Raw genomic sequence first — 27913 nt, 5'->3', positions numbered from 1 at the left:
CGCGGCGGTGGCCACGGAGCCGCCCCTCCCGGCGTCGGGGGAGAACAAACGGGATATTCAGGGCCGGGCCCCGCCCGCCGGCCCGACCCGTCCTGGGGGAGAAGCCGCCGCCGCCGCCGCCCGCGCCAGGCCCCGGCCGCCCATCGCCGCGCCCGCGCGCCCCGAGCGCACGGCGGCCACCGGGGCGCACGCGGGGGGGACCGCGCGGAAGGCGCGCAGAGGGGAGGGACCCCCGTCCCGGCGCCGCCGCCACCCCACCACCCCGCCCCGGCCTGAGCCCGGCGGGAGCGCAGCGGGGCGCGCGGCTGGGGACCCCGAGCCCCGCGCCGGCCATGAGGGGCGCCGGCGCCTGGATCCCGCTGTGCCTGCTGCTGAGCTTCGCCCGCGCGCAGCCCCCCGACAGGTACCCCAGACCCCTCCCTGCGCTCCCCCCACCACGTGGCCGGGGGGGGGAAAGGGGACCCCAGGCGTGGAGACCCCCTCCCCCAGAAACCCAGGGGGACCCCACGGACCCACCTGGTGGGGGTGGCCGGGGGCTGGGCACGGACGCCCCTCCTCTCCCCCTCCTGGGCCTCAGCCTCCCCTTTATGCCCGGGGCCAGGACCCTCAGGAAGGGACTTGGAAACCTCTCCCTGCCCCTCACCCGGCTCCCCTGCCCCTCACCCGGTCCCTCTGCCCCTCACCCGGTCCCTCTGCCCCTCACCCGGCCCCCTGCCACTCATCTAGTCCCCCTGCCCCTCACCCGGCCCCCCTGCCCCTCACCCGGTCCCTCTGCCCCTCACCCGGCCCCCTGCCCCTCATCTAGTCCCCCTGCCCCTCACCCAGCTCCCCTGCCCCTCACCCGGCCCCCCTGCCCCTCACCCGGTCCCTCTGCCCCTCACCCGGTCCCCCTGCCCCTCACCCGGCTCCCCTGCCCCTCACCCGGCTCCCCTGCCCCTCACCCGGCTCCCCTGCCCCTCACCCGGCTCCCCTGCCCCTCACCCGGCTCCCCTGCCCCTCACCCGGCTCCCCTGCCCCTCACCCGGCCCCCCGCCCCTCATCTAGTCCCCCTGCCCCTCACCCGGTCCCCCGCCCCTCACCCGGCCCCCCGCCCCTCATCTAGTCCCCCTGCCCCTCACCCAGTCCCCCTTGCCCCTCACCCAGTCCCCCTGCCCCTCACCCGGCCCCCCTGCCCCTCACCCGGCCCCCTGCCCCTCATCTAGTCCCCCTGCCCCTCACCCGGCCCCCCTTGCCCCTCACCCAGTCCCCCTGCCCCTCACCCGGCCCCCCTGCCCCTTACCCAGTCCCCCTGCCCCTCACCCGGCCCCCCCCTGCCCCTCACCCGGTCCCCCTGCCCCTCACCCGGCCCCCCTGCCCCTCACCCAGTCCCCCTGCCCCTCACCCGGCCCCCTTGCCCCTCACCCAGTCCCCCTTGCCCCTCACCCAGTCCCCCTGCCCCTCACCCGGCCCCCCTGCCCCTCACCCAGTCCCCCTGCCCCTCACCCGGCCCCCCCTGCCCCTCACCCAGTCCCCCTGCCCCTCACCCGGCCCCCCCCTGCCCTGCCCCTCACCCGGCCCCCCCCTGCCCTGCCCCTCACCCGGCCCCCCCTGCCCTGCCCCTCACCTGGCCCGGCTCCCATCCACACCTTCCCCCGCCTCTCTCCAGCGACCCTGCTGGTTGATGCTTTCCTCAGAGCCTAGAACACTACATGGAAGACGTATATGATCCATCTGTCCCCCTGCACACATGTTACCTATAGGTACAGACATATACAGGTATCACATACACACACACACACACACACACACACACGCCTGCGCACACGTGAGCTATACGAATGTGGCCTATCATACACACGTCACCTACATCCATGTGCACACCTGTGATCTCTGAGGATTAACAGGTATATGCGCGGCCTGTGATCTCTCTGTATGTTAGCTATCTATGTAAACATATATATTGTCAGTCGAGGGGCTTGAACTCAGGCCCTGGGCGCTTTTTCTCTGAGCTTTTTCTTTTTTTTTTTTTTTTTTGTCGGTCGTGGGGCTTGAACTCTGGGCCTGGGCGCTGTCCCTCAGCTCTTCAGCTCAAGGCGAGCACTCTACCACTTGAGCTACAGCGCCACTTCCAGTTTTCTGGTGGTTTATTGGAGATAGGAGTCTCACGGTCTCTCCTGCCCGGGCTGGCTTTGAACCGCGATCCTCAGATCTCAGCCTCCTGAGTAGCTAGGATTACAGGCGTGAGCCACCAGCGCCCGGCTTCTCTGAGCTTTTTCACTCAAGGCAAGTGCTCTATCACATTTGAGTTATGGCCGCCACTTCTGGTTTTCTGGTGGTTCATTGGAGATAAAGAGTTTCACAGACTTTTTCCTGCCCACGCTGGTTTGGAACTGCAGTCCTTAGATCTCAGCCTCCTGAGTAGCTAATGACAGGTAAGAGCCACTGGCACCTGGCCTACTATCTTCAGTTGACTAAGAAGGCATGAGTGTTTTTTATCAGGATATGACTTAAGTATTTTAAGAGCCAGCAAGGCTTTAGGTCTTCCATTTATGATACACTTCACTCTAAGCCATACGTACCGCTTTTTCTGAAGTTGACATTAGATTACTAGACCATGGCTCAAATGAAGTATTCTTTTCTCGTTTATTTCCCCAGACCTGTTTTTACATGTGGCGGGGTTCTCACTGGAGAGTCTGGATTTCTTGGCAGCGAAGGTTTTCCTGGAGTGTACCCTTCAAATAGCAAATGCACTTGGAAAATCACAGTAAGTTTTTTTTTTTTTTAACAGAGGTATTCTCTTGCAAGAGGGGGTTGGAAACTGCAAAGCGGCGCTCCTTTTCCTCTGGTATTGAGATCTGGGTTGGAGGCAGATGCCTGGAATATGAAATGTTGGATTGACGTCAACTATTTGGGAGATTTTTATTAAGCAATCCGGTGGTGCCTTGCAGTAGACATCAGAAAGGACTGGAGATAGTGCTTGAAGGTATAAATTCTTACTGCAAACCCAGCCTCACTCTGTTGGATTTTTACGCATTCATGATGAAGGCATATTTTCGATGGAGGGCTGTTGTAATGAATGACCTTTGCCCACACGCTGATTCCTAGGAGGAACAGAAGATTGGAAGTAGTGCCTTGGCCTTCCCATTAGGGAACTGAAGAAAATGGACTTACTATGTCTGAGTAGAAACCACCACTCAAGGAGATCTGAGACTATAGAATGGTAGAAATGCGGTCAGTTTCAAGCATGCTTAAACGCCTGTGCTGGCTAGTGACGGCTGGGTTATACCATCTTAAGATAAGAAGCCAGAGTTGGACACAACTCACTTAAAACAAGAGGGAGAAAAGAAGTCTGGATTTCTTGTCAGGTTGAATCATTCCGTTGGTATGACAGTGATTTTCAGCTCTCTCCTTTCGTTTTTCATTGTCAGGAAGTTTTGGGTAACTAGAAACATTGATTCATTAAGTGCTTATTTAATCAGGTTGTGTCACCCACATGATGGCTTTCTTTTTGCTTTGGTTTTTTTTTTTTTCAATGCTAGAAATCAAATCCAGAGGCTCAAACATGCTAAGCAAGGACTCTACCTCTAAGCTTTACTCCCTAACCCCATATTATTCATTTACTTCTATTTATTGATTCTGCGTTAGCCACAAGCTGGCCTGGAACTCACGATCCTTCTGCTTCAGCCTACCGAGAACCCAGATTATGATTTGTACAAATAGCTGCTCTGACTTGTGTAGACTAGCACTTTACTCCGTATACCAGACACATACTGGGCCATGTAGTGAACAAGTATCTCACTCAAGCCTCAGCACCACTCTGAGAAAACACATCACCTCCTCCCCTCTATCCAGGGGGAAACTTAGGCCTAACACTGCTACCGACATTGACTTAATCAGAGATGACTGGTGAGCAACGTTTCATGCTAAGTAAAACACCTTCTGCACAAGAAGGCTGTTTGACAGAAAGGAGAGGAGAAATATTTATAAATGGTATGGAAATCCTCACACAAAATTTGACTCAGTAATTATACTCTTCTGAGCTTATTTATTAAGTAAATCAACACTCACCAAAATGGATTGGGTGACTATTCTATTGAACCACTGTGATGGGTCCGAGGAGCAAAAAGCAAGCTATGGTTTCTGTCTTCAAGGAGTTTGCTGTCTGGTGGAGAGTAAACAAAAGAATTAATAACAGATATGTATGTAAAGCATTTTGATGCTCAGTACATAAACTGACTACTGAAGAGGCTGAGATGCAAGAGTCATGGTTCAAAGTCAACCTTGAGACTCTTACTTCCAATTAGCCACCAAAAAGCCAGATGTAGAGCTGTGGCTCAAGTGGTAGTGTTAGCCGTGAGCCCAAAGCTCAGGGATAGTGTTCAAGTCCCAGTATTTGCATGTGCATAGGCACGCATGCACACATGCGTGCACGCACACACACAAACACAAACATACACTACTTAAAACTGGTTTATATGTTGATCATTTGAAATTGGCCTTTTTAAGATTTAATTTGACTTCACAGGGCGGTATCACAGGTGCCTTGCTATTTCCAAACAGGACCAATAAATATCTGCTAACAAGAATTTCAGTGCAATTTTCCTGTGGTACTCTGGAACTTATGTATGTATGTTGAGGTCATCTTACTGAATCTACCCTTCAGGTGCCTGATTAAATTTACAAGGCATTCACATTTAGTTTAATGCACTTGTAGATTAAAAATGAGGTTGTGGATTTAACGCTTCTCAACTTTTTATTCAACTCATGAGAAGATTGGCAGTGCTGGGTGTGGGCTTGCATATTTATATCCAATTTGAAACATACAGGAAGATAGGCCTATGTGTGTAATTTGAGAAGACAAATAATGAATTTAGGCAGGAACTCAATGTTTAAGTCACTTAATTATACCTAAGGGTCCATCAAAGGGTTCTAAAATTACTGTAACTATTATTTGCTTGGTGTAAACAGCGGGATAGATAGAGGAAAGGAATTTTGGCCCTAACCACATATATCCTGGCTTTAAACTATACATGGGATTTAGAATTATATAGAAACTTGAATTCCAGTCTTAACTATAGGCTGGTATATGTATGCACACATATATATTAAAAGAACATATATATTTGCTTTACTAGACACAGTTATTTCAATGGCTAGAATAGTTATTTAACCAAATGGTGAGTTAATATCATCTACAGGTAAGAAAAATACATAGTTAACAGAAAACATTTGGCTATCCAAGGTGAGAGTTGTTTCTGGGCTTGTCTTGACATTGAACCTCACAGCAGGAACACATGGTAAAGCAGAACTGCCCATCTCCTTCCTGGCAGCCAGGAGGAAGCTGGATCCCATTATACCCACTGAGGACTTCTCGAGGACTCCTCCTACAGTCCTTCCTGAAATTTCCACCACCTCCCAATAGTACCATGGGCTAGGGACCAAGCCTTCAACATGCAGGTCTTTGGAACATTCCAGATCTAAAGACACAATCGTGTCTTTCTTTATTTTTGCTTGTTTTAGGTATACTAAACACACCGTAAAATGCATAGATTTAAAATTTTCAAAGGCACACACTTGTATAACCAATGCCCCAATTATGACAGAGAACATTGCTAGAACCTTCTGTTTTGTTCCTTCCTGACCCAGTCCCCTTTCCCCACAGGGGCAAGCGCTGTAGATCAGCTTTTCCTATTCTAGAACTTCTTAAAGAATAGGATGTAGAATGCACATACTGGTAAGGGCACACCTTCGAAACTCATTTTTCTCATTTATGCTAAAAGTCACACCCCTCCAAATACTGTTTTACTAGTCATCTGGGAATCCCTGACCCCATCAAAACAACACATGAAATGAACCATTGAAATGCTTTGGTATTCCTGCCAAAAATTAACTGACCATAAGAGAATATTCCTGTTTTTACACTGTATCCAGTTCCATTCTCACTTTTGCTTATACTAATTCTCTGCTGCTTACAGGAATAATTTTGGTTTTCATAATTTTTTTTTTTTGGTTGGTCGTGGGGCTTGAACTCTGGGCTTGGGTGCTGTCCCTGCGCTCTTCAGCTCAAGGTGAGCACTCTATCACTTGAGCCACTTCCAGTTCTCTAGTGGTTTATTGGAGATAAGAGTCTCATGGACTTTCCTGGCTTTGAATGGCGGTCCTCAGATCTCAGCCTCCTGAAGTGAGCCACCTGTGCCTGGCGAGAAGTGTTTTGGGTTTTTTTGTATTTGTTTTTCTACTTACGTGGTGCTGAGAAATTGAACCCAGGACCTCATGCATGCTAGGCAAACACTCTATCACTGAGCCACCTTCCCAGCCTTATTGGTTATCATAATTCTGGTGTGACACCAAAGAACAAAGTAAAAAGTGGAAAAATAGCCTTAAATGATACTGATAATATCTTTTTTTGGGGGGGGTCCGGTTGTGGGGCCTGAACTTTGGGTCTGGGCACTGTCCCTCAGCTCTTCAGCTCAAGGCTAGCGCTCTACCACTTGAGCCACAGTGCCACTTGCGGCTTTTTTCTTTTTGCTTCTGTGGTACTGAGGAATCGAACCCAGGGCCTCAGACATGCAAGGCAAGCGCTCTACCACTGAGCCACCTTCCCAGCCCCATACTGATAATATCTATATTCCCTTTCTCCCCAGTCTCACCACTTACAAGCCTCCCAAAGTTGCTTTAATTTTGCTAATATATTTATATGATGGACCCATATATTAACTGCATAAAATCTGTGTTTGTAATTATTCCTTATTTGTTTTGTTTTGGGAGATTTTTTTTTGTATTAAACTCAGGGCATTCTATCAGGCCCACTGTGTATTTTAATTTTTGATCTTTCATATTTTCCTCTGAAAAGCAGAGGAGATACTTTTTGTCCTTAAGAAGGTGTTGTTGTATTTTGTCATCTAAAAATCATAGTGGATCCAAAAAAATAATAATAAAATGAGAAACAATGTTCCTTGCCAGGGGATTCTTGATGAAGAGGGTCTGTCATCAGCTCGTTGCTATTTTGTGCAGAATAACTTCATTATAACAAGTGGGTTAGACCTCTTGATTTTGGCTTAGAATGGATTATGAAATCAGACCTTCAGTGTGACTCAGCTGTTTATCTTTTTTAAAAATTCAGTTCTAATTGTGTTTAAAGTTTTATAGAGCTGACAATTTAAAAATAATGGGCTAAAGATGTGAGTAGATATTTCACCAAAGAGATAAATAAATAGCCAATTAGCACATAAAAGATGATTAGCATTGTTACTAAAGATGTGGGGAAAAAAAAAAAAACCCTCAATGAACTGGTGCCAGTGGCTCACGCCTGTAATCCTAGCTACTCAAGAGGCTGAGATCTGAGGATCATGGTTCAAAGCCAGCCTGAGAAGATCAATTCAAGAGGTACTTTTTCCCCAATTAATTAATAAAAAGCCAGATGTAGAAGTGTAGCTCAAGTGGTAAAGCACCAATTTTGAGAGACAATGTTAAGCAAGAGTGGGAGGCCTGAGTTCAAGCTCTAGTACCAGCATGCGCATGTGTGCGGGGGCACTGCGCACGCGCACACACACACACACACACACACACACACACACACACAATGTGGAGAAACTGGAGTTCTTTAATACTGCTGATAGTAATGAAAAACAATGTAGCCACTTGGAAGATTGTTTTATTTGCAACTTAAATTTTTACCATGTGACTCAGCAATTGTACTCTTAAGTGCAAGAAAAAATATGAAAATACACTCTCACACAGACTGGACAAAGATGTTTGTAGAAGCATTATTAATAAGAAGCCAAAACAATATATCTATCTCTGTTTTTTTTTAATTGGACAGGATCTTACTATATTAGCCTAGTCTGGCCTTGAACTCATGATCCTCCTATCTTAGCCTCCCAAGTGCTGGAATTACAAGTGTATATCAGCACACTCAGCAATATGTTAAAAATACCCATCAACTGTCAAATGAATAAACAATATGTGGTATATCATACAATACAATATTATTTTGTCCTGAAAGTAGTATTATATTCATTCATGGTGCAAAATGTATGGATCTCAAAGATATCACAATATTTAAAAAGAAATCACATGCAAAAGGCCCTCTACTGTGTAATTCCATTTATATACCATGTCCAGAAAACCCAAGTCCATAGAGACAAAAGAAATCTTATGGGGCTGGAAAGGTGGCTCAGTGGTAGAGTGCTTGCCTTGCATGCATGAGGCCCTGGGTTCGATTCCTCAGCACCACATAAGCAAAAAGAAAAAAGCCGGAAGTGGTGCTGTGGCTCAAGTGGTAGAGCACTAGCCTTGAGCTGAAGAGCTGAGGGACAGCGCCCAGGCCCCATGACCGGAACTTCCCCCCCCCAAAAAAATCTTAGGGGCTGATGGTAGTATAGGGAAAGGGATAGATGTATGTTTGTGGCGGCAGTGGGGGCGGGGGGGGCAGTCTAGGTATATCTGTATATGTATGTGTATATTTATTCATGTATAAATATATACACACATACCTATACACATAAATACACATGCAGCATGTCATTAGTATGACTATATTGTCTGTTTTGAAGGAATGGCAGTTAGAATGATGGGTAACTCTGATCAAGCTGTGTGGTACACATAAATGGACATGTTAAACTGAACTTCCCTGCACAATTATTTGAAGATAATATAAGACTCTATCTCCAATTAACCAGCAAAAAAAGCTGGACTGGAGGTGTGGTTCTAGTGGTAGAGCACTAGCCAAACGAGAGCACAAGGCAGTGAGTTCAAGCCCTAGTAGGAAGTTTCAACTCTCGAGAAGAGGAACTGGAACAGAGTTTGTATTAGATGAGAATATCAATCAAATTTTAGAGACTGAGAAATTAGGTGGGCGCTGGCAGCTGGTTCAGCAGACCAGGGAGCTTGGTGTCGGCCAGAGTGGGGAGGAGGTACTGGTTGTCGCTCAGGATGCCTGAAAGGCCTAGAGTTAGAGGCCCTTGGTTTCTTGGAAGGCAGCAGGGCAGGTGAGGTGAACATGTGGAGTTATGTTAGGAAGCATTGTGAGAGTGGTTGCCTTCCCAGGCTCCTTTCTCCACCCCAATCAGCAAATGGGGTGTCTCCCCCTTCCACTTCCTCTCCCTTCTCTTTCCTTTGGGGCCTGGCTTTTTTTTTAATCCCTAGGAACCAGAGGGGGACTTGGGAACTGCCCAGTATCCTGGAACAGGCCAAGTAGAGGCATGGCACTGAACGCAGGGGAACTGAATTAAACTCTGTGTGTTGGATGGTGAGACCCTTGGCATTCTTCCTCCTGCCTCTCCCTCTGAATTCTACAGGAAAGTCTTCACCCCTCAGGCAAGGCACTGAAGGAACTGGGAGAAAATGATAGCCCCAAAGCAACAAGCTTTGTCCAGACACCGTGGTCCCCACTACACGGCGGTGACAAGCTCTGCCACTGAGCTTGCTCAGCCCCTCAGTTCTGAATGTGCTTGCGCAGATAAGGACTACCAGACACCAGAGGAAAGTCACTTATATGAAAAGCTAGAGCCCCAGACACACCGAAAACAAAAACACCAAGAAAACAGAGATGAGGAAGAGCAGAACGTAAACTCTGTCATTATTATCTTCAAAATAGATGCTACACACAAAATAAAAACAGGCTGCTAACAAAAGGAATGACATACTAAGAAAACACTTGGAAATGAATAATGGGAGTAGAAACAAAAAGTGAATAGAAAGGCTACAAGATAAACTTGAAGGCACTTTGAAAGTAGAAAACAAAAGAAGTGTTAAAGAGAAAAACATAAGAAAATTAGAGGATCTATCTAGGAAGTCTCAGTAATGACAGTCCTACAAAAAATTGAACAGGGAATTCAGACAGGAACTATTATTATATGTATATAACTATTAGTGTAATTCTCAGGACAATGAGCAAAAACAGGCAAGCCACGCTGCTATTAAATTTAGCCAAGAGAACCCTCATGTTTCTGTAGGAGAAAAATCATAGAGGGGAAAAAAACTATGTTTGCACATTAGAGGCTGGAAAGCAATGGATCAATGCCTTCATAGTTCTAATGGGAAAAAGACATAATTCTGTAATCCTACCAAATTGGTGGAGAGGTTTGAGTACAGAAAAAGATACTTTTGAGATATGCGAGACCTTAAAACTTTTGAGCTTTGTAAGAAAAGCAAAAAATCCAGCAAAATGAGAGAATAAAGCAAATACAAAAACTAAAAAGACATAGACACCTGTAGGGTGATTTCCCAAGTTGGGGATAAAGCCAAGTTCTGAACCAGCCAGCTGTGCAGCAGACCTTGTGAGAAGGCAATGTAGACAGGATAAGGCGATCAGGAAAATAAGAGCTCCAAAATGGATGTTTCCAAGAAGCAAGAGGAAACCCAAGGATACGGCACTCGATTGTTACTGAGAGGGGTTTTCATGATAAGGAAAGCGACACCAACCTTAAGTTCATGTTGTTTACTAGGTAAACAACAATTCAACAGCATAGCACCATCATGAATATTTAGGAGGCCATTGTACTAAAAAATGATGAATACTGACTTAACCAGACAGTTGGTGAAGGAATAAGCGAATCATAGGAAGCAAACAGGTAGAGATGAAAAGGAGGTAAATCAGGAAGTAGCAAGATATTTTTTAGTTCCAATTGTTGCTGTTTTTGTTTTCTTTTCCATTTGTTTGTTAGAGTGTATTTGGGAGGGTGAGGACACATAAAAGGTGGAACAAAGGTGAACAAATAAAACAGTGGGACTCACTAGACACTACGTGGAAAATGAATGGATAGCTTGTGCGTGGGGACGGAGGGAAAAACCAGGAGGGTAAGTCGTAAGGGTGACACGTTTCAAAAGGAATTGCACTCACTACTTATTAGCAGATTCATGTAACTGTACCCCTCTGTGTATCAGCTCTACAACAACAATAAAAAAGAAGCAGCAGCACAAACTTATTATTTAGGGATAAAAAAAAAACCCATGTAAGTAAATTCCAGAACAAATAAAGTATAAGATGTTTATCGTTCAGGAGTAGACATCAGGGGAGGAAGGGCTGTTGTCTCCCATTAAAGCTATGATACTGTCGATGACAAACTATCGATATTATTTTACTCATTTTCATTTTATTTATTTACTTATTTACTTTGGAGTTTTGGAGACAACATCTGGCTATGTAACTCAGGCTAGCCTCTTAACTCAATATCCTCTACGCCCCAACCTCTTGAGTCACTGGGATTACAGACATATGCTACCACACCTACCTAGTTTTTTCTGCACATAGAAATCACATTTAAAAACAGATTTAGTTCTCTCTTATTGCAGCCTCAAGCTGCCATTCAAACCCTGCCTCTTATTTGTTTGATGGCATATTAACTGATCACATCCATTCAGTGCTTTTTGTTGAGTATTGAGTGCTGGTGATGGAATCCAGGGTCTGACGTAATTCTCAATCACCTAAAAGCATCCATAGCCTGTATGTGTTTTGTTTTTGGTGTATTTATTACCTTATTGTGATTACTTCTTCCCAGAATGGAAGGACTTTTCTGTTCCAGTTCAATAATCTTGAGTTCCTGATCCTTCTGATGAAAATCAAAATTACACAAGTCTTTTCTTGAAACTGTCATGTCAGAGCCCCTTTCCTCTTAGGTTACTATGTAGGAATCAGCTTTACACTGGAAACCTGTTTGGGATAAAACCATATTCCTCTGTCATTAAAAGAAGAAAACATGACTGTCGCCCAAAGGGCCCCTAGCACAAGGTAGCAAAAGGCTCCTCTGGTTTTTAGATTGGCTGTTTTTAAAAACAGCCCTCAGAAGAGACTCATACTAGTGCTTCAGGGTGGGGACTCTTTCTCCTCCAAGAGTCTCCACCAATCACATTTATCCCATTCTGAATTAACTCATGTTGACAACTGCTGGAGAACTGAATGTCCCCAAATGACTTTAAGTACTTTGTTCTTTTTGGGGGGCGCGCAGGGGAGATATTGAGAAATTGACTCAACTTAATTTTCACGACCTTCTGCAACCTTTGATCATAAAACACAACCCTGAAAAAGAAATGAGTATCTTGACTTAAAAAACTCAGCTTTCCTTTACATGTGGATTGAGAGACCGTAAGGAAAAAGTCCACCTGGGACCAGTGTAGTACACTTGTAACATCCCTCACCTGCCTGGAGGTCTCAACTTGCTCCAGGGAGACTGTGGGCTGTGGCCGTGTGGACCCTCAAGAGTTTCTATTTCAGAACTGTTGACACATTGGCACGGTTGAGAGCAGGATACATGAAGTGAGGACAGAGAATGTTTCCTGGCCCATTATCCCCACCTTCCACGTGCTTTGTGCATGCCTGGCCTCCAGCTGCCCATGGAAGGTTGAGTAGAGCAGACGCAGGTCAATCAGAGCGGAACATAGTTCACTGCTGGGTAAAGGGCCTTCTGCAGAGACCTGGGAGGCCAGGCGTACCCATCCAGAGGGAAGAGTGGGCCCTGGAGTAGAAAAGGGAAGATAATGCCTTCCTCCCCCAGATCTGGGCACTGGAATGAGGGGTGAGAAGGCAGTTTCCTGGATTTGACTTTGACTTCAAAATTAAAGTGAGAGTCAATGATTGGAGGTACAGAGAATGTTCCAGGCAGAAATTGCACAGAGAAAGAAAACGACTAGATGCATGTGAGAATGGGGAGGTCGAGAGTCAAGACATGAAGATCTGGGTGTAGTGAGTCACACCTGTAAGCCTAATTAGACTCGGGAGACAGAAGTTGGGAGGAGGATAGTTCAGTAGTGTTTGCCTCAGGCAAAAAGTTTGTGAGAAACATAACGCCCCTCCGGCGTCCCATCTCCACGGAAAAGGCTGGACATGGAGAAGTTCTTATCTCAAGCATGTGGAAAGGGTAAATAGGAGGATTGCAAGCTTCTGATATATTTCCCTCTTGAAAGATGGACATGTATTTCAACCTAATTTGTCCATACAAATGTCTGGCTTACATTTAGGGGTAGGTGTGGGAACAGGTGCTGCGCTGCACTACACTGCCTCTGTAGTGTTAGGTAAACTGTGGTGTGCAGGTTAGAGTGTGACTTCCTAAAGGTCTGTCTGTGGAAAAGGCAAGTCAGACATACTGTGAGGTCAGGTCTGGGGAAGCTGTGGATGCAAAGTGGAACATTTCTGCATTCGTGTGCTCTCGAGGCAGACCAGCATCCTCTGTTTGCATTTTGCTGGCGTATCCTGAAGATGCAAAGCACTGACTTAAGATGCATTTCCCTGCTTGCTGGCAGGAGCCCTGGCATCGAAAGCGCTTGGCTGGTTTGCCTGTGATGGGAGGAACGTCCCAGGAGCCGTGGGGTGAGCTGAGGTCACTGTCCAAGCCTTAGGCTTCATAAGTCAGTGCCATACAGGGCCCAGCTATTGACAGGAAAAAACACAGGGACTGAATCCTTTTCCCATAGGCAGATAATCTCACAACACAGTAACTACCAAAAAAAATCAAGTTCACTGAGTTTCTACTTCTAGTGTTTTAGCATTTGTAGATTTGACATAAGAAGCTTCCAAAGGGCTATGCATGTTCTTATTGTACAGACTGTCTTAGAAGAAGCTGGATGTGGTGGTACACACCTGTCAGCCCAGCACTTGAAAGGCTCAGGAAGAACGATGCTTACATTCAAAGCCCAGCCTGGGCTACACAGCAAGTATCTGTCTCTAAAATATAAAGGCCCAGACACAACCTAGAAAAAGGAACATGCCCTTCGGAGCTCTGCTGCAAGAGGCGGAGCCACTCAGTAGGAATCTTGTCCAGGATTTGCGTGGTGCTTTCATTTAGTGCCTAATAGATCCATTCATGCAACAAATATTTTTGAGGTTGAGCCTTGACTTGGGCTGTGTGCTGTGCCAGAGGCCAGGGGTGCAACCACGGGCAAGGCATGAGGGTGCTTTGCCTCTCATAGCTCCCTCTTCAGGAAAAAAGCATGAGGAAGGGATTTTGAGGGAAGGGCTGTCTACTGGGCAGAGCCCATTTCAGGGCTGGAGGGTGTCTGGGTGAGTGTTTCAGTAGGAGGGAATTGTTTGAGAGAAAACAGACATGAAATATGTTTGGCATAGACGGATACACATACACACACACACACACACACACACACACACATACACACACACGTACGTACGTACGTATAAAGCTATTTTGAAGATCATAGAAGGAAAGCCACTAAATTTGTGAAAGTGATTGCTTCTGAGAAAGGAAGGAGAAAATGTGGCCTGAGATGGAGGCAAAGGAAGCCTTAGGTTTATCAGCAATGTTGTATTTTACTAAAGGAGATTTTCACCCATGTGGTCAAGTCAATTCTGGTTCATTAGCATATGTGTATTATATTGTTCTGTGCATCTTTCTGTGGTATATATGTGTGAGTATATATACGCACACATACACACACACATATATCCTTAACAAAGAAAAATCCAGACTGTAGACTCAAGTGGGAGCTCGTCTTCAGAGAATAACAATCAGGGACTCTTATCGGCACTATAGTAGTGCCCTGGCAAAAAGCTAGGAGACCTCATCTCAACAAGCAAGCCATGAATAAGGCATACGTAGGAGGAGAGAGATCCAGGACTAACCTTGTCCAAAAGCAAGACCCTATCTGAAAAATAGCGAAAGCAAACATGGCTGAGTGTGAGGCTCAAGTGGGACAGTGCCAGCTTAGCAAGCATCAGACCCTGATCCCAGTATCACCCAAAACAAGAAGTCTGTACCAGGGGATATTAGTTGATGCTGACTGCTCATATGAAAAACAAAGAACAGATGTTGTACACTGGAAAGACCCACAATCACATGCATTTAATACGTAATAGAATTTCTCTTTGACTTTCAATGTATGCTGACACTTGTCTCTGGGTACTATAGACCCACACTGGTACAGATCACCTGGGGGTTCTTTGTGTAAGCAATGACATCATTTAAAAAGACTGAGAATCTGTTGAGATAAACTCTTAAGGAACAAGACTGTTTCCCTAGACAATAATGGAATTTTTCAGAAGAGAATCAGTAATTCTTCAGAAGAGAATCAGTAATAATGTATTAGGAATGTGGTTTACTGGAAAACTTTTCCTACAGTTCAGATTTGAAAGAGGAAAAAAAAATCATCTTGGATGATCCCCCTTTTATTGTTGAGGGGCTGAGAACTGAACTCAAGGGCTTCTTCATGTATGTAAGGCAAGCACTCTGCCACTGAGCCACAACCCAGCCTGGTACCACGCTTGGACCTTCTCACTTGTATCCTTGACTAGACACAGTGTCCTCCTTGTCCCTTGTCTTGACAGGTCCCCGAGGGAAAAGTGGTGGTTCTCAACTTCCGGTTCATAGACCTCGAGAGTGACAACCTGTGCCGCTATGACTTTGTGGATGTGTACAATGGCCACGCCAACGGCCAGCGTATTGGGCGCTTCTGCGGCACCTTCCGCCCGGGAGCCCTCGTGTCCAGTGGCAACAAGATGATGGTACAGATGATTTCTGATGCCAACACAGCTGGAAATGGCTTCATGGCCATGTTCTCTGCTGCTCAACCCAACGAAAGAGGTATGGCTTCCATTCAGTGCAGAACGAACTCTTATCGATGCATCACTGTGACAGATGCCAGCTGGGGGTTGGGGGCGCTTGATGTACATTTACTTGGCACTTGAGGTATGGTTACTCCTTTTGCCTAAGTCTCTGGAGCAGTTCTCAAACAGAGAGCTCAGGAATGCCAACCAACCAACCAAGAGCCTCTACCCTTACCTAAGTTTACCATGAGCTAATAGGACTATTAGCTTATACAGTCTCCTATTAGCTCCTTGTCTTCAGAGGGTTGTATTGCCCTAGCCTGCATTGGGATATAACTTAGATTGTTATTTATTTTTCCTATATTTAATCACTTCAGGAGACCTGTATTGTGGAGGGCGCCTTGAAAAACCTTCTGGTTCCTTTAAAACCCCCAACTGGCCAGACCGGGATTACCCTGCAGGGGTCACCTGTGTGTGGCACATCCTGGCCCCCAAGAACAAGGTGAGACTCCAGGCAATGCCAGGAAAGCATGGGAGTGTGACCTGCCCGGATGGCGTGGCTCCTGGTATGAGAGCTAAGGATCCAGGGAGAAAAAGCCATGCCGGACACAGGCCCTTCCTCAGGTGAAGATCCAAGCTGACTTGCCCTGGGCACTGTTTAATCTGCAAATTATCATTTCCAAACTCGTTTTAAAAATATAAACTGTAAGCAAATCCCACCTAAGACGGCTCCACCCTGGAGCAGGCGTTAGGAGCCTGGTGCTGTTAAGTGGCATGGATCAGCTGGAGGTAGGGGGAGGTGTTAAAAATCCCCAGCAACCTCTACATTCCAGGATCCTCATTGTCACAGCTCACACATCATGTCCTGGTCACCAAACCAAAAACAGCCTGCATGCCTTGCTCTAATAAAGCCAGACATCATGCAAGCACGGCTGGCTAGCTCCTCAAAGAACCGGTGTCTGATTTGAAAATGGGTCTGTTTAAGGGTGTTTAGAGACTGCAGTTTAAAATAAAAATTGTTTCCCACAAAAAGCTTTGCTGTAAGCAATGAATAGGGGTTGAAAGTAAAGCTCAGCAGTAGAATGTTTGTCTAGCATAAGCAAGATGAAACCTACGTTTCATCTCCAGTGCTGTGAAAGTTAGAAGGATGGATGGATGGATGGACGGGCAGATCAGCAAAGATCTACTTTTCTAGTATGTATTAGCTTGTGGGTTGTATGAAATTTTGCCCTTTTGAGGTGCTACTTTCAGATATTAAGGACAGAACTTGATGCAGGAATAGATGAAACTTGAATTTGTGGAGCTTTAAACATAACTTCGTAGAAATGATTAAGAACACTACTTGAGATGATACATTTGTTTTCTCCTCCCAGCTTTATGAGATATAGTTGACAAATAAAAATGTATGTATGTAGATTATACAGCTTGATGTTGATACTGCTTAATTAGTAAAGCCAAGGGTTTAAATGCATACATTCTGAAAGAGTATAATCAAGCTCTTTAACATATGCATCATCTCTCCTACTTATGCTTGTGAGCAGGTGCGGCTAGAAAATTTAAGATCTCCCCCAAAAGAAATTTTTAAGTATAATATGTACGTGAAGCCAGGTGCCAGTGGCTCACACCTGTAATCCTAGCTACTAAGGAGGCTGAGATCTGAGGATCATGGTTCAAGCCAGCCTGGGCAGGAAAGTCTGTGAAATTCTTATCTCCAATAAACCACTGGAAACCCAAGTGGTGCTGTGGCTCAAGTGGTAGAACACTAGCTTTGAGCTGAAGAGCTGAGGGACAGTGACCAGGCCGAGTTCAAGCCCCATAACTGACAAAAAAAAAAGTGTGTATTTGCATATAATTGTGTCAATTATAGTTTCCATGCTGTGCCATAGATCTCCAGAGCCAATGGTCTTATTGTAGCTGGAATTATAAAATGATCCTTCCTAAGGAACTGCAAGAGAACTGAGCTGTTGGATGTACGACGCTAGTGAGGGTCGATCTGGTTTTGAGATCATATTTTGTAGTGATTAAAAATGAAAGTGAAAGAAAACTACAGTTTTCTTAATAAGAAACACACAACAAGAAAAAGAGATTTAAACAGAAGAAGACATTTTTCAAACAAAAATCCTAGCATTGTACAAATATGGAAAGTGGGAGAAGTCCATCTGATATTATTCACCACTGTCACCTGACATTTCTAATGTTGTGCTTCTTCAAAAGCTTATCGAGTTAAAGTTTGAGAAGTTTGACCTTGAGCGTGATAACTATTGCCGATACGATTATGTGGCTGTGTTTAATGGCGGAGAAGTCAATGACGCTAACAGAATTGGAAAGTTCTGTGGGGATAGTCCACCTGCGTAAGTAACACCTATTTGTGGTTTTAATATTTTAATGAGTCTAAACTTGTTTTTTATGAAATTGCCCAAATACGTTTAGATTATGGAAGGTTTTATGCTGCTGTTTGGTCAACAGATTCTTAGGCTCCATGTTGGAGGAGCCTCAGGCCCGGCACTGGTGGCTCATGCCTGTTATCCTAGCTACTCAGGAGGCTGAGATCTGAGGATCACAGTTCAGTGCCAGCCCAAGACAAGATCTGTGAGCCTCTGATCTTCAATGAACCACCAGAAAACTGGAAGTGGCACTGTGGCTCAAGTAGTAGGGCACTCGCCTTAAGCTGAAGGAGCTCAGAGACAGCACCCAGGTCCAGAGTTCAAGCCCCACAACCGACAAAAATAAAAAAAGCTGGAGGCTCATCCAACACTACCAGCAAAGCCTAGCTAACTTCTACAGGCTGGTGATGGGACCTTGAACAAACCACCTGAATGCTCTTCCTCAGGTGTCTAGCCCATAAAAAAGGGCTGATCTCAGGGTTGTAGTGGAGATGGAATGGAAGAAATAGAGTCCTTGGCTGAGCAAACACAGTGCATTATTGTTTAGCAGATGAGGACTTTGACCTTTTTATTCAAGAGTGTGAGCTTTTAGATTTAAGCAAATTACCTTGTTACTGTCAGAAATGATGGGAAGGTAAGATCTTTAGAATTTCAGAGAGGTACCACTTAAACTTTCCATTTGTCTCTTTTTAGGCCAATTGTATCTGAGAAAAATGAACTTCTCATTCAGTTTTTATCAGACTTAAGTTTAACAGCAGACGGGTTCATTGGTCACTACAAATTCATGCCAAAAAAGCTGCCCACCACTCCAGCCCCGCCTGCTACCACAGCGTACCCTGTCACTGCGGGTAAGTTCTTTAGTTTGGAAGTTGTGCACATGCATTACAAACAGAAAAGGGATTCCTTTGAAGTAAAAATACTTGAAACTAAAGTAACTGCAGTCACTAGATTCCATAAACATCCCCTAATTATGACAACCAGACTGCTTCCAGAGATTGCCATCTGTCACCTACAGGGCAAAAACACAGTAGGGAACCACTGTGTATACCTACTGAGATTTACTTTAATTTTTTTTGGGGGGGTCCGGTCGTGGGGCCTGAACTCTGGGCCTGGGCACTGTCCCTCAGCTCTTCAGCTCAAGGCTAGCGTTCTACCACTTGAGCCACAGCGCCACTTCTGGCTTTTTTCTTTTTGCTTATGTGTTGCTGAGGAATAGAACCCAGGGCCTCAGGCATGCAAGGCAAGCGCTCTACCACTGAGCCACCTTCCCAGCCCAAGATTTACTTTAAAATCTGTCTACTTCTCAGTTCTTAAGATCCTCCTAGCTACAGCCAGCCTCAAAGTAAGTATTTAGTCAGTGCTTACTTATATCAAGTGACAGATACAACACGTTACATGTGAGAATTTCTAAAACCCTGATTGACTTCTAGTCAGGCAATTACATACAAATATATATATATATAGGTATATTATATATGTATATATTTTTGTTGTTGGTGGTGGTCATGGGGCTTGAACTCTGGGCCTGGGTGCTGTCCCTCAGCTCCTCAGCTCAAGGTTAGCACTCTACCACTTCAGCCACAATGCCACTTCTGATTTTCTGAGTGGTTTATTGGAGATAAGAGTCTCATGGACTTTCCTGCCTGGGCTGGCTTTGAACTGTGATCCTCAGATCTCAGCCTTCTTAGTAGCTAGGATGACAGGCGTGAGCCACCAGCACTCACCACATGTTTTCTTTTTAAGCTTATTATTATTATTATTATTATTATTTTGGGTCCAGTTGTGGGCCTGAACTCTGGGCCTGGGCGCTGTCCCTCAGCTCTTCAGCTCAAGGCTAGCACTCTACCACTTGAGCCACAGCGCCACTTCCGGCTTTTTTCTTTTTGCTTATGTGGTGCTGAGGAATCAAACCCAGGGCCTCATGCATGCAAGGCAAGCGCTCTACCACTGAGCCACCTTCCTAGCCCTTTAAGCTTATTTTTTAAATTATCTTTAAGTAGTTGTACTAAGGAGTTCCCATTTAACAAAGCAGTTGATGAATGCAATATATCTTGATCAATGTATCCAGAAAGTACCTTTCTATTCCCAGGGGACCACTCTAGGATTCCTTGTGCAAAGAATTACCCTGTATCTTAGGTCTTCAAGCACCTTTGGATTGGGTTTTTTGCAGCAGGGTATACAAAGAGTGTATCTATTTTTGGTCCTGGTGTTAGTTGTATAGAAAGGAAAAAGAGAATAGGGCTAAATTTGGATTATCTTTGGTCTTGGGTTTAAAATTCAAAAGAGGTATTGGGTTGCCCTGAGGAAATTAGAGCAATTGTTGGTGGACTGGAATTTTTTTTTTTTGCATGGTTTATAATTATTTCATGGCAATGCCAGATTAGTGGCTTAGGAAATAAATGTTAATTTTAAATAGGTTTAGATGTAAACACCAATTATACTTGAGTTCATTTTCCTGAATCATATGTTTTCCTTCTTTGAATTTCTTCTTTGACTTAAGGTTTAAAACCCACCGTGGCCCTGTGTCAACAAAAGTGTAGACGGTCGGGGACTCTGGAGAGCAATTATTGTTCAAGCAACTTTGGTAAGAAATAAAACCTGGCCTTTTCTCTCTAATGAGAAACTTGAGACTGCACACTTAATCTCAAAGGAATTCCCATGACTTTGATGGCAAAGTGTCAGTGACACTGCTTATGTGCCCAGGAAAACGTTTTCCTCCGCTCTAGGCGTGTCAGCTTATGGCGTTAGTAGGTAGAATAAGATGAGGTGAGAAAAACAATTATTCAGAAAAAAGTGCCTTTTTCACATATGTTACTGCTGCTGCTCTGTGTATTCTGGCTGACTCTTCCTGAAAAACCCCGTATCCTTGTTCCTTCACATATTTTGCATTTGCAGGTTATTTTTTTTTCACACATCTGTGATTCAACTTAAGTGCATTACAAGCCAAGCTTACATTCAGAAGCTCACCTCACTCAGAAGAAATTCAAGTACTTTGCCTATAATGTGCTTCCAAAGGACTAAATTAAAACTTGGACCTCTGAAGTCTACTTGGGGAACTCTTATGAATTGAAACCTGAGGAGATAGGACTTAAGGACTCAGAATTTTTCCAATTACAAAATTGTCCTATCTGTGAACACTACTTCAGAGCTGAATTTAATTGTGTCCTTTATTTTCAAAAGTAGGTTCAAAGAAACATTTGCGAGGTCTTATCAGGAAAAGAAAGTTGTTGGTGCCCAAGTAGGTTATCTACAACAAAGGGCCTACCCAGAGGCTAGGTTGGTGTTTGGTGTCATAAAGTGTAGCCCCGAAGGGCTGTATTACATACAGGAGAGTTAGGAGGATATGGAGTCTGGAGTCCTAAATCTTATTGCAGCTGGCCTGGTGAAATTCCAGCTAGTGGCACAAGAATGAAACTAAACAGCACCATTTGCTATCCCATATAGGTTAGTCTTCTGTAGAGGAGCTCAGGAAATCACTCTCCCTGGGCTTTGGGAGCCGCCTGATTCCACCTGGCTGTCAGCTGATATGTGTAGTGAAGTCCTGTCCCCAGGAATCAGAGTACAGTGTGAGGTGTCAGGAGCTTGATACACTACACAAGCATGAAGGCTCGCTTGGTAACAAAGTCCTGAGCTTGACTGATAAGTCCATTTGACTGTGATTCACTCAGATGGCACAGGTACCAAACCACATCATGACTGGCCGATGGGTGCTCGGCAGATTTAAGTGTCACAATAATTGGGGAGTGCTGCTGAGTTTTATCTGGGCAGGAACACAATGGGTTAAAAACAAAATCTAGTGCAAGCCCTGTGCCACAGGGAATTGTCCCCCTCAAACTGCTACCATGACAACAGCAGCCCTTTGAAAGAGACAGCATCCCTCCTTGTGTGGCTTACAAGAGACTGTTTCTGTGAAGATACTGATGGACGAAAGAAGGCACTATATGAAAAGAACAAGCAGATTTTACTAGACATGTTTTTAATGCAAAAATTTTTTTTAGGTTAGACTCCATTCTGTACTTTGACATGTAAAATGAGATAGACAGGATGGACAAGAAGGTGAATACAAAAAGGCCAGAGAGAGACAGAGATCTGTGATCATTATTAGAAAGTGATGGCCCATTAGGATGTACAGAAGTTCAAGAAGAGGGACTGGGAAGGTGGCTCAGTGGTAGCGTGCTTGCCTTGCATGCATGAGGCCCTGGGTTTGATTCCTCAGCACCACATAAGCAGAAAAAGCCGGAAGTGGCGCTGTGACTCAAGTGGTAGAGCGCTAGCCTTGAGCTGAAGAGCTGAGGGACAGCGCCCAGGCCCAGAGTTCAGGCCCCACGACTGACCAAAAAAAAAAAAAAAAAAAAAGTTCAAGGAGAGGGTATGGCCAGAGAGGAGGCGAGGGAGAGACAGAAGGTCAACATTCACCCACACAGACCAAGTCCAAGTGCTTCTTCCACTCCACTATGCAACCTCAAACTACAAGTACAACATTGCCTCTAAAGGTTCAAGGTCTTGTTAAATATTCATAAGCAGAGCCTCATAAGCCAACCGTTTATATGGTAACTGATCCATATATCAGACAGAATATCTTTAAGAGTCCCCATCAGAGCAATAGATTGATATTCAACAAGTATTTAGGTTTCTCTCCTAGTTATCAATAACCAACAACCAGGGTAACAAGCTCCATGGCGTTATTTACTTTTCGCAGTATTGGGGCTTGAACTAGGGCCTCACACTTCTTAGGTAGGTGTCCCACCACTTGACCACACCACCAACCCCGTGCTTTATTGTTCAGATAAGATTCCTACTCTTTTGCTGGGCACTGGTGGCTCACGCCTGTCATCGTAGCAACTCAGGAGACTGAGATCTGAGGATCACAGTTCAAAGCCAGCCCGGGCAGGAAAAGTCCGTGAGACTCTTATCTCCAATAAACCACTGGAAAACTGGAAGTGGTGCTATGGCTTAAGTGGTAGAGTGCTAGCCTTGAGCTGAAGAGCTGAGGGACAGGACCCAGGCCCAGAGTTCAAGACCCAAAACTCACAGGAAAAAAGAAAAAAAAAATCCTATTTTTCCCCCAGGCCAACCTGGACTGTGATCTTCCATTTACACTTCCCACTGTAGCTGAGATGACAAGCATATCCTATGACACTAAGCCTTTTCTGTTGAGATGGAGTCTTCTGAATTTTTTCCTCCCAGGCTGACCAGAAACCATCATCTTCCTTCTGATCTCAGCTTCCTGGAGCTGGAACAATAGTCCTGAGCCACCAGCACTCAGCTTTCAGAACCATTTTTTTTTTTTTTTGGTCAGTCATGGGGCTTGAACTCTGGGCCTGGGCACTGTCCCTCAGAAATCCAGCTCAAGGTTAGTGCTCTACCACTTGAGCCACATAGCCACTTTGGTTTTCCGGTGGTTTATTGGAGATAAGAGTCTCATGGACTTTTCTTGCCTGGGTTGGCTTTGAACTGTGATCCCCAGATCTTAGCCTCCTGAGTAGCTAGGATGACAGTTGTGAGTCACCAGCACCCGGCTCAGAACCATTTTTAATAACTCAGGATTGAGAACTCAAGTCAGGCCTTTTCTTTAACATTAAAACAATTTCATTTCTGAAACAGAGAGCATATATTTATTTTCAATTCTCCTTGCACTTGCCTTCCCTGGCATTTGCTGTCACCTAGTTTCCAAGACGTTTTCCTTGTCTTCTACAGTATTAACTGGCACTGTGATCACGACCGTCACTCGAGGCGCAAGCCTCCATGCCACAGTCTCCATCATTAACATCTATAAAGAGGGGAATCTGCCAATCCAGCAGGCTGGCAAGAACATGAGTGCCAAGGTAGTTGTGGTCTGCAAGCAGTGCCCTCTCCTCAGAAGAGGTGAGTAGGATTGGGAAGGTGGCTCAGTGGTAGAGTGCTTGCCTTGCATGCATGAGGCCCTGGGTTCGATTCCTCAGCACCACATAAGCAGAAAAAGCCAGAAATGGTGCTGTGGCTCAAGTGGTAGAGTGCTAGCCTTGAGCTGAAGAGCTCAAGAGTTCAGGATCCACGACCGACAACAGCAACAACAAAGTAGGTAATAAGGAAAAGTCTCATCTCTCTCCTAGGGAGTCTCTGGGATCACCAAGGGGATGACACAGCTTCTTGGAGCAGGATATGGAACTTTCTAAGCAGTGGCAGGTATAGAGAAGTAAAGTCATGGCTAATATGTCGACTGGACTTGATAGCAAGGGAAGGCCCCGGAGGGAGGCAGAATTGAACAGTAACCCCAATTCCTATAACTTGTAGAAATAAATAATGCATCTCAAATCTTTAGAGTTGAATCAACAGAGGACAGATGTTGAGAGAACAGTTGACCTTGTCAAGTGCCGTCACTGTGCTTACAAGAAAATGCCCAGCAAGCAATAAGAAATGTGGAAGTGAACTTCAGAATAAAGAATTCCAGCTAGGCAAGAATTCAAAGCTTGGAAGTCATTTGAAGAGAGAGAGAGAGAAAGAGAGTTGGGGGGCTGGGAAGGTGGCTCAGTGGCAGAGCACTTGCCTTGCATGCATGAGGCCCTGGGTTCGATTCCTCAGTACCACATAAACAGAAAAAGCCGGAAGTGGCGCTGTGGGCTCAAGTGGTCGAGCACTGCCGTGAGCTGAAGAGCTGAGGGACAGCGCCCAGGCCCAGAGTTCAGGTTCCCGAGAGGCAAAAAAAAAAAAAAAAAGAAAGAGAGTTGGGGGGGGGGAGACCACAGTACTTTTTAGCATCTGTTTTTCCCCCAAAGTAATAGAAAAGTGCAAGAAGGATCTTAATTACCTGTGCCCTCAAAAAATGTCCATCATAGACATGCTTGTTGAGATGCAGATGAAAGTTCAACACAGTGGGGCACTGGTGGCTCGTGTCTGTAATCCTAGCTACTCATGAGACTGAGATCTGAGGATTGTGGTTCAAAGCCAGCCCAGGCAAGAAAGACTATGAGAGCCTTATCTCTTATTAAACACCAGAAAACTGGCAGTGGTGCTGTGGCTTAAAGAGATAGAGCACTAGCCTTGAGCAAAAGAGCTCAGGCCCTGAGTTGAAGACCCACAACCAACAAAACAAAAATGTTCAACACAGTAACTGAAGAGGTCAACTAGCTGCAGCCCAGATGCATTATGGGACTATGGGAGGCTGTCCAAGGATGGCGCATCATGCAGCACTGAGGAACCTTTCATATTCATGCAGTACATCAATCACAGGAAGCATCAAGAAACTACACGTGACTGATAGCACTGAGGAGCGAGGGACCACACGTTGACTGCATCTCACTGCTGCTTATAGGTTCCTTGCACTAGCAGAACTAGAATTTACTGCTAGTTGAGTTTAACTTTTTGCTTAAACCAGATTTATCCTAGATAGCTAAGTGGATAATTTATATCACTTACAGAGAAAAACATTTACCCAGAGAAAAGTTGTGGCCTAAGTTGTTTCAAAGGATGTACATAAAGAAAATTATTCATTTATGTATTCTCTTCCTTCAGGTCTAAATTATATTATTATGGGCCAAGTAGGTGAAGATGGACAGGGCAAAGTGATGCCCAACAGCTTTATCATGATGTTCAAGACCAAGAATCAGAAGGTTCTGACCGCCTTAGAAAACAAGCGATGTTAACAGAGAACGTGTCCACTTAAGCGCAGTCTGTTGCTGTCACTAAAAGATCTGCTCTCCCTAAGTAGAAAAAAATCGCATATGATTTAATCAGGAGCTTCCTGAAAGGTTGGACTGATTTTCCTGTCATGTCATGTAGATGATGTGAGTCCTTGATAGGGCTGGTGGCCGTCCAGAGTCTGTACTGAGAAAAGTGTATCTGCAAACCTGCCGACTAGGATGCTGGCAGGAAACGAACGGTGCCAAGCATTGGCTCCTGGGAAGCCGCTTATTTATAAATCTGTCAGAGGATATTTTTGAATCGAGTTGTGTGAGGAGATTAAAAAAGAGGTTTTATAAGTGCATTATTTATAGTGATTATTTGCCTTACCTTTAGGCATTTGCTCTGAGGTATTGCTTTCTTTCTCTTGCATTTTTTAAAAGTAATGCTTAATAAAAACATTTAAAAATGATTATGAAGCAGCCATTAGATTTGTCATTGTATAAAATATACCCCTTCTTATTTGGTGGTACTGGGGTTTTGAACTCAGGTCCAAACTACTCTTTCCACTGATAGCTTGTGTATAAAGCTTAAACAGTTTAGGGTTTCATGGTCACTAATGGGTGATACTGGCTAATCTTTTGATTCAGTCATGCTCTGGTGGCTCATGCCTGCAATCCTAACAACTCAGGAGGCTGGGGTTTAAGGACTGCAGTTTGAACCCAGCCTGAGCAGGAGAAAGTCCATGAGTTAGCCAGCAAAAAGTCAGAAGTGGAGAAGTGGCTCAAATGGTAGAGTACCGGCCTTGAACTAAAAAGCCAAGGAAGAGCTCCAGGTCCTGAGTTCAAGGCTCAGTACAGGCACACACACTCAAAAAATAATGAACATATTTTATTGCATAGATAGACCTGCAGAGCCAACTAGGGAGTTGTAGAAACAACCAGACATTCTTCAGGCTTGTAAGAATGTCTGTGGTGGCACCACCCGCCTAGGACAGTGCACAGGGACAAGAGCTTACCAGTAAGACAGTGTTACACTTCCTTGCATAAGGGTCTTTCATGAGTTTGCCAGAAGTTTCCATAGCATCCCTTAGTTCCCTGAGACATCTTAGAGGCAAAGAGACAACATTCATGTCAGGTGCCATGTAGACACTCCAGCTTGAAGGAGTATTCTAGAGAAGCTAGGATTTCTGATGATTCATATGACTATAGGCATAACTTCCAGTCTCCTTTCAGGTGACTGACCTACTTGCAGGAGTTGTGTACTCAGCACAAAGTTCTGGCTTCCTTGGTAGGTATTCACAGCTCAGCTGTGGTTCCTCCAAACCAGATGTAGCCTCTATCTGTCAGAGCTCATTTCTCACCATAAACAAGTTTGCCTAGCAACATAGTTGACATAATGTATTATCTAGTTCTCCTCTGGTAAAATGTAGCTAACAAAGGTCAAATTCTTCATAGAATGAGCAAAGGCTGCGAAGCCCCATTCCTAGTAGATTAAAGGAAAAAATAATTTGATCTTAATAACGCAGAAAAGACAATTGATTTAATTCCATGTCTATTCATAAAATAAACCAGGAACAAACTATGAAAAGGAGAAAATTTATCTTCAAGTTGACCAGAAAAACCTCTAGTAGGCTTCATACTTAAAGCAATACTTTTAATATCAGCGGTAAAAAAGAATGTTTGAAATAATCTTTTCTACTAAAAACTGTGGAGCTGGAGACATGGCTCAGTTGGTAGAGCACCAGCCAATGATCAAATGCTAGGTACTGAGTTCAAGTCCTGGTCTTAGACAGAAAAACATAATGAAAGAAATATACTGGAACTTTTATACAATGTAATGAGAAGAAAATCAATATATGATGAAAAGTTTGGAAAGGAAGAAGAAAGGACGTGTTATTTAGATAGACTACGTGAGGTAACCTAATCTGCTGGTGATTAGAATCATTTCAAGAAGGGAGGGAGAAAAAGATGGAAGGAGGAGGAGAGAGAGGAAGGGAAAGGAAGAAGAGAAGAAAGGGAAGGGAAGGAGAGAGGAGGGGAGGGGAAAGAAAATGGAGATACTGTTCAGTGGTACTGTACTTGCCCTTGCATGTAAAGGCCCAGCTCTACAAAAAATAAATAAAATGAAAACAGAAACTCTCACCTTTGTCATTAGTGTGTGAACACTCTTTATCGGGGCATAGCCTGGCTCCTTACTTTCAGAGGCTGACTCCGCCTTTCCTACTGTGTTGACTGTCTCACTGTCCACCTGTCTCCCTCTGACCGGTACTCACCTCATGGTCTCTACTTGATCCTGGTCAGAAAAGACTTTTAGTAAGGCAGGCTTTCAGAAAAGTAGAGGTGAGGCATCTTACAAGTTCTTTTGTTGACCAAGAAGAACCTACAAATTAATTTCAAAAAGCAAAACTTTCAGCAATGTCTCACCCAGCACAGACCATCAATTGAGTTCAGGATTA

General features: G+C 44.9%; 1 protein-coding gene and 1 long non-coding RNA gene across 2 annotated transcripts; one reads left to right on the top strand and one right to left on the bottom strand.

Moving 5' to 3' along the window:
- Positions 1-146: 146 nt before the first annotated feature.
- On the top strand, positions 147-25927 carry Pcolce2 (procollagen C-endopeptidase enhancer 2). Its single transcript, XM_070005572.1, has 9 exons — positions 147-403; positions 2635-2743; positions 15254-15509; positions 15850-15974; positions 17687-17823; positions 18550-18704; positions 20357-20440; positions 23554-23721; positions 25348-25927. Exons 1-9 carry the CDS (start codon positions 333-335, stop codon positions 25476-25478), a joined length of 1236 nt encoding a protein of 411 aa, XP_069861673.1. The 5' UTR covers positions 147-332; the 3' UTR covers positions 25479-25927.
- On the bottom strand, positions 2780-26883 carry LOC138816049 (uncharacterized). The gene is made up of 4 exons (XR_011368543.1): positions 26474-26883; positions 11457-11632; positions 4048-4141; positions 2780-3080 (listed from the first exon to the last, which is right to left on the bottom strand). It is a non-coding gene; the product is annotated as an uncharacterized lncRNA (long non-coding RNA).
- Positions 26884-27913: the final 1030 nt, after the last annotated feature.

This window comes from Dipodomys merriami, unplaced genomic scaffold, assembly GCF_024711535.1.
Source record: "Dipodomys merriami isolate MVZ:Mamm:240054 unplaced genomic scaffold, mDipMer1.0.p SCAF_68, whole genome shotgun sequence".
In the NCBI taxonomy this organism is placed as follows: Eukaryota; Metazoa; Chordata; class Mammalia; order Rodentia; family Heteromyidae; genus Dipodomys; species Dipodomys merriami.
Note: the sequence above shows the minus strand (reverse complement) of the source record. Positions and strands in the feature narration are given on the sequence as shown.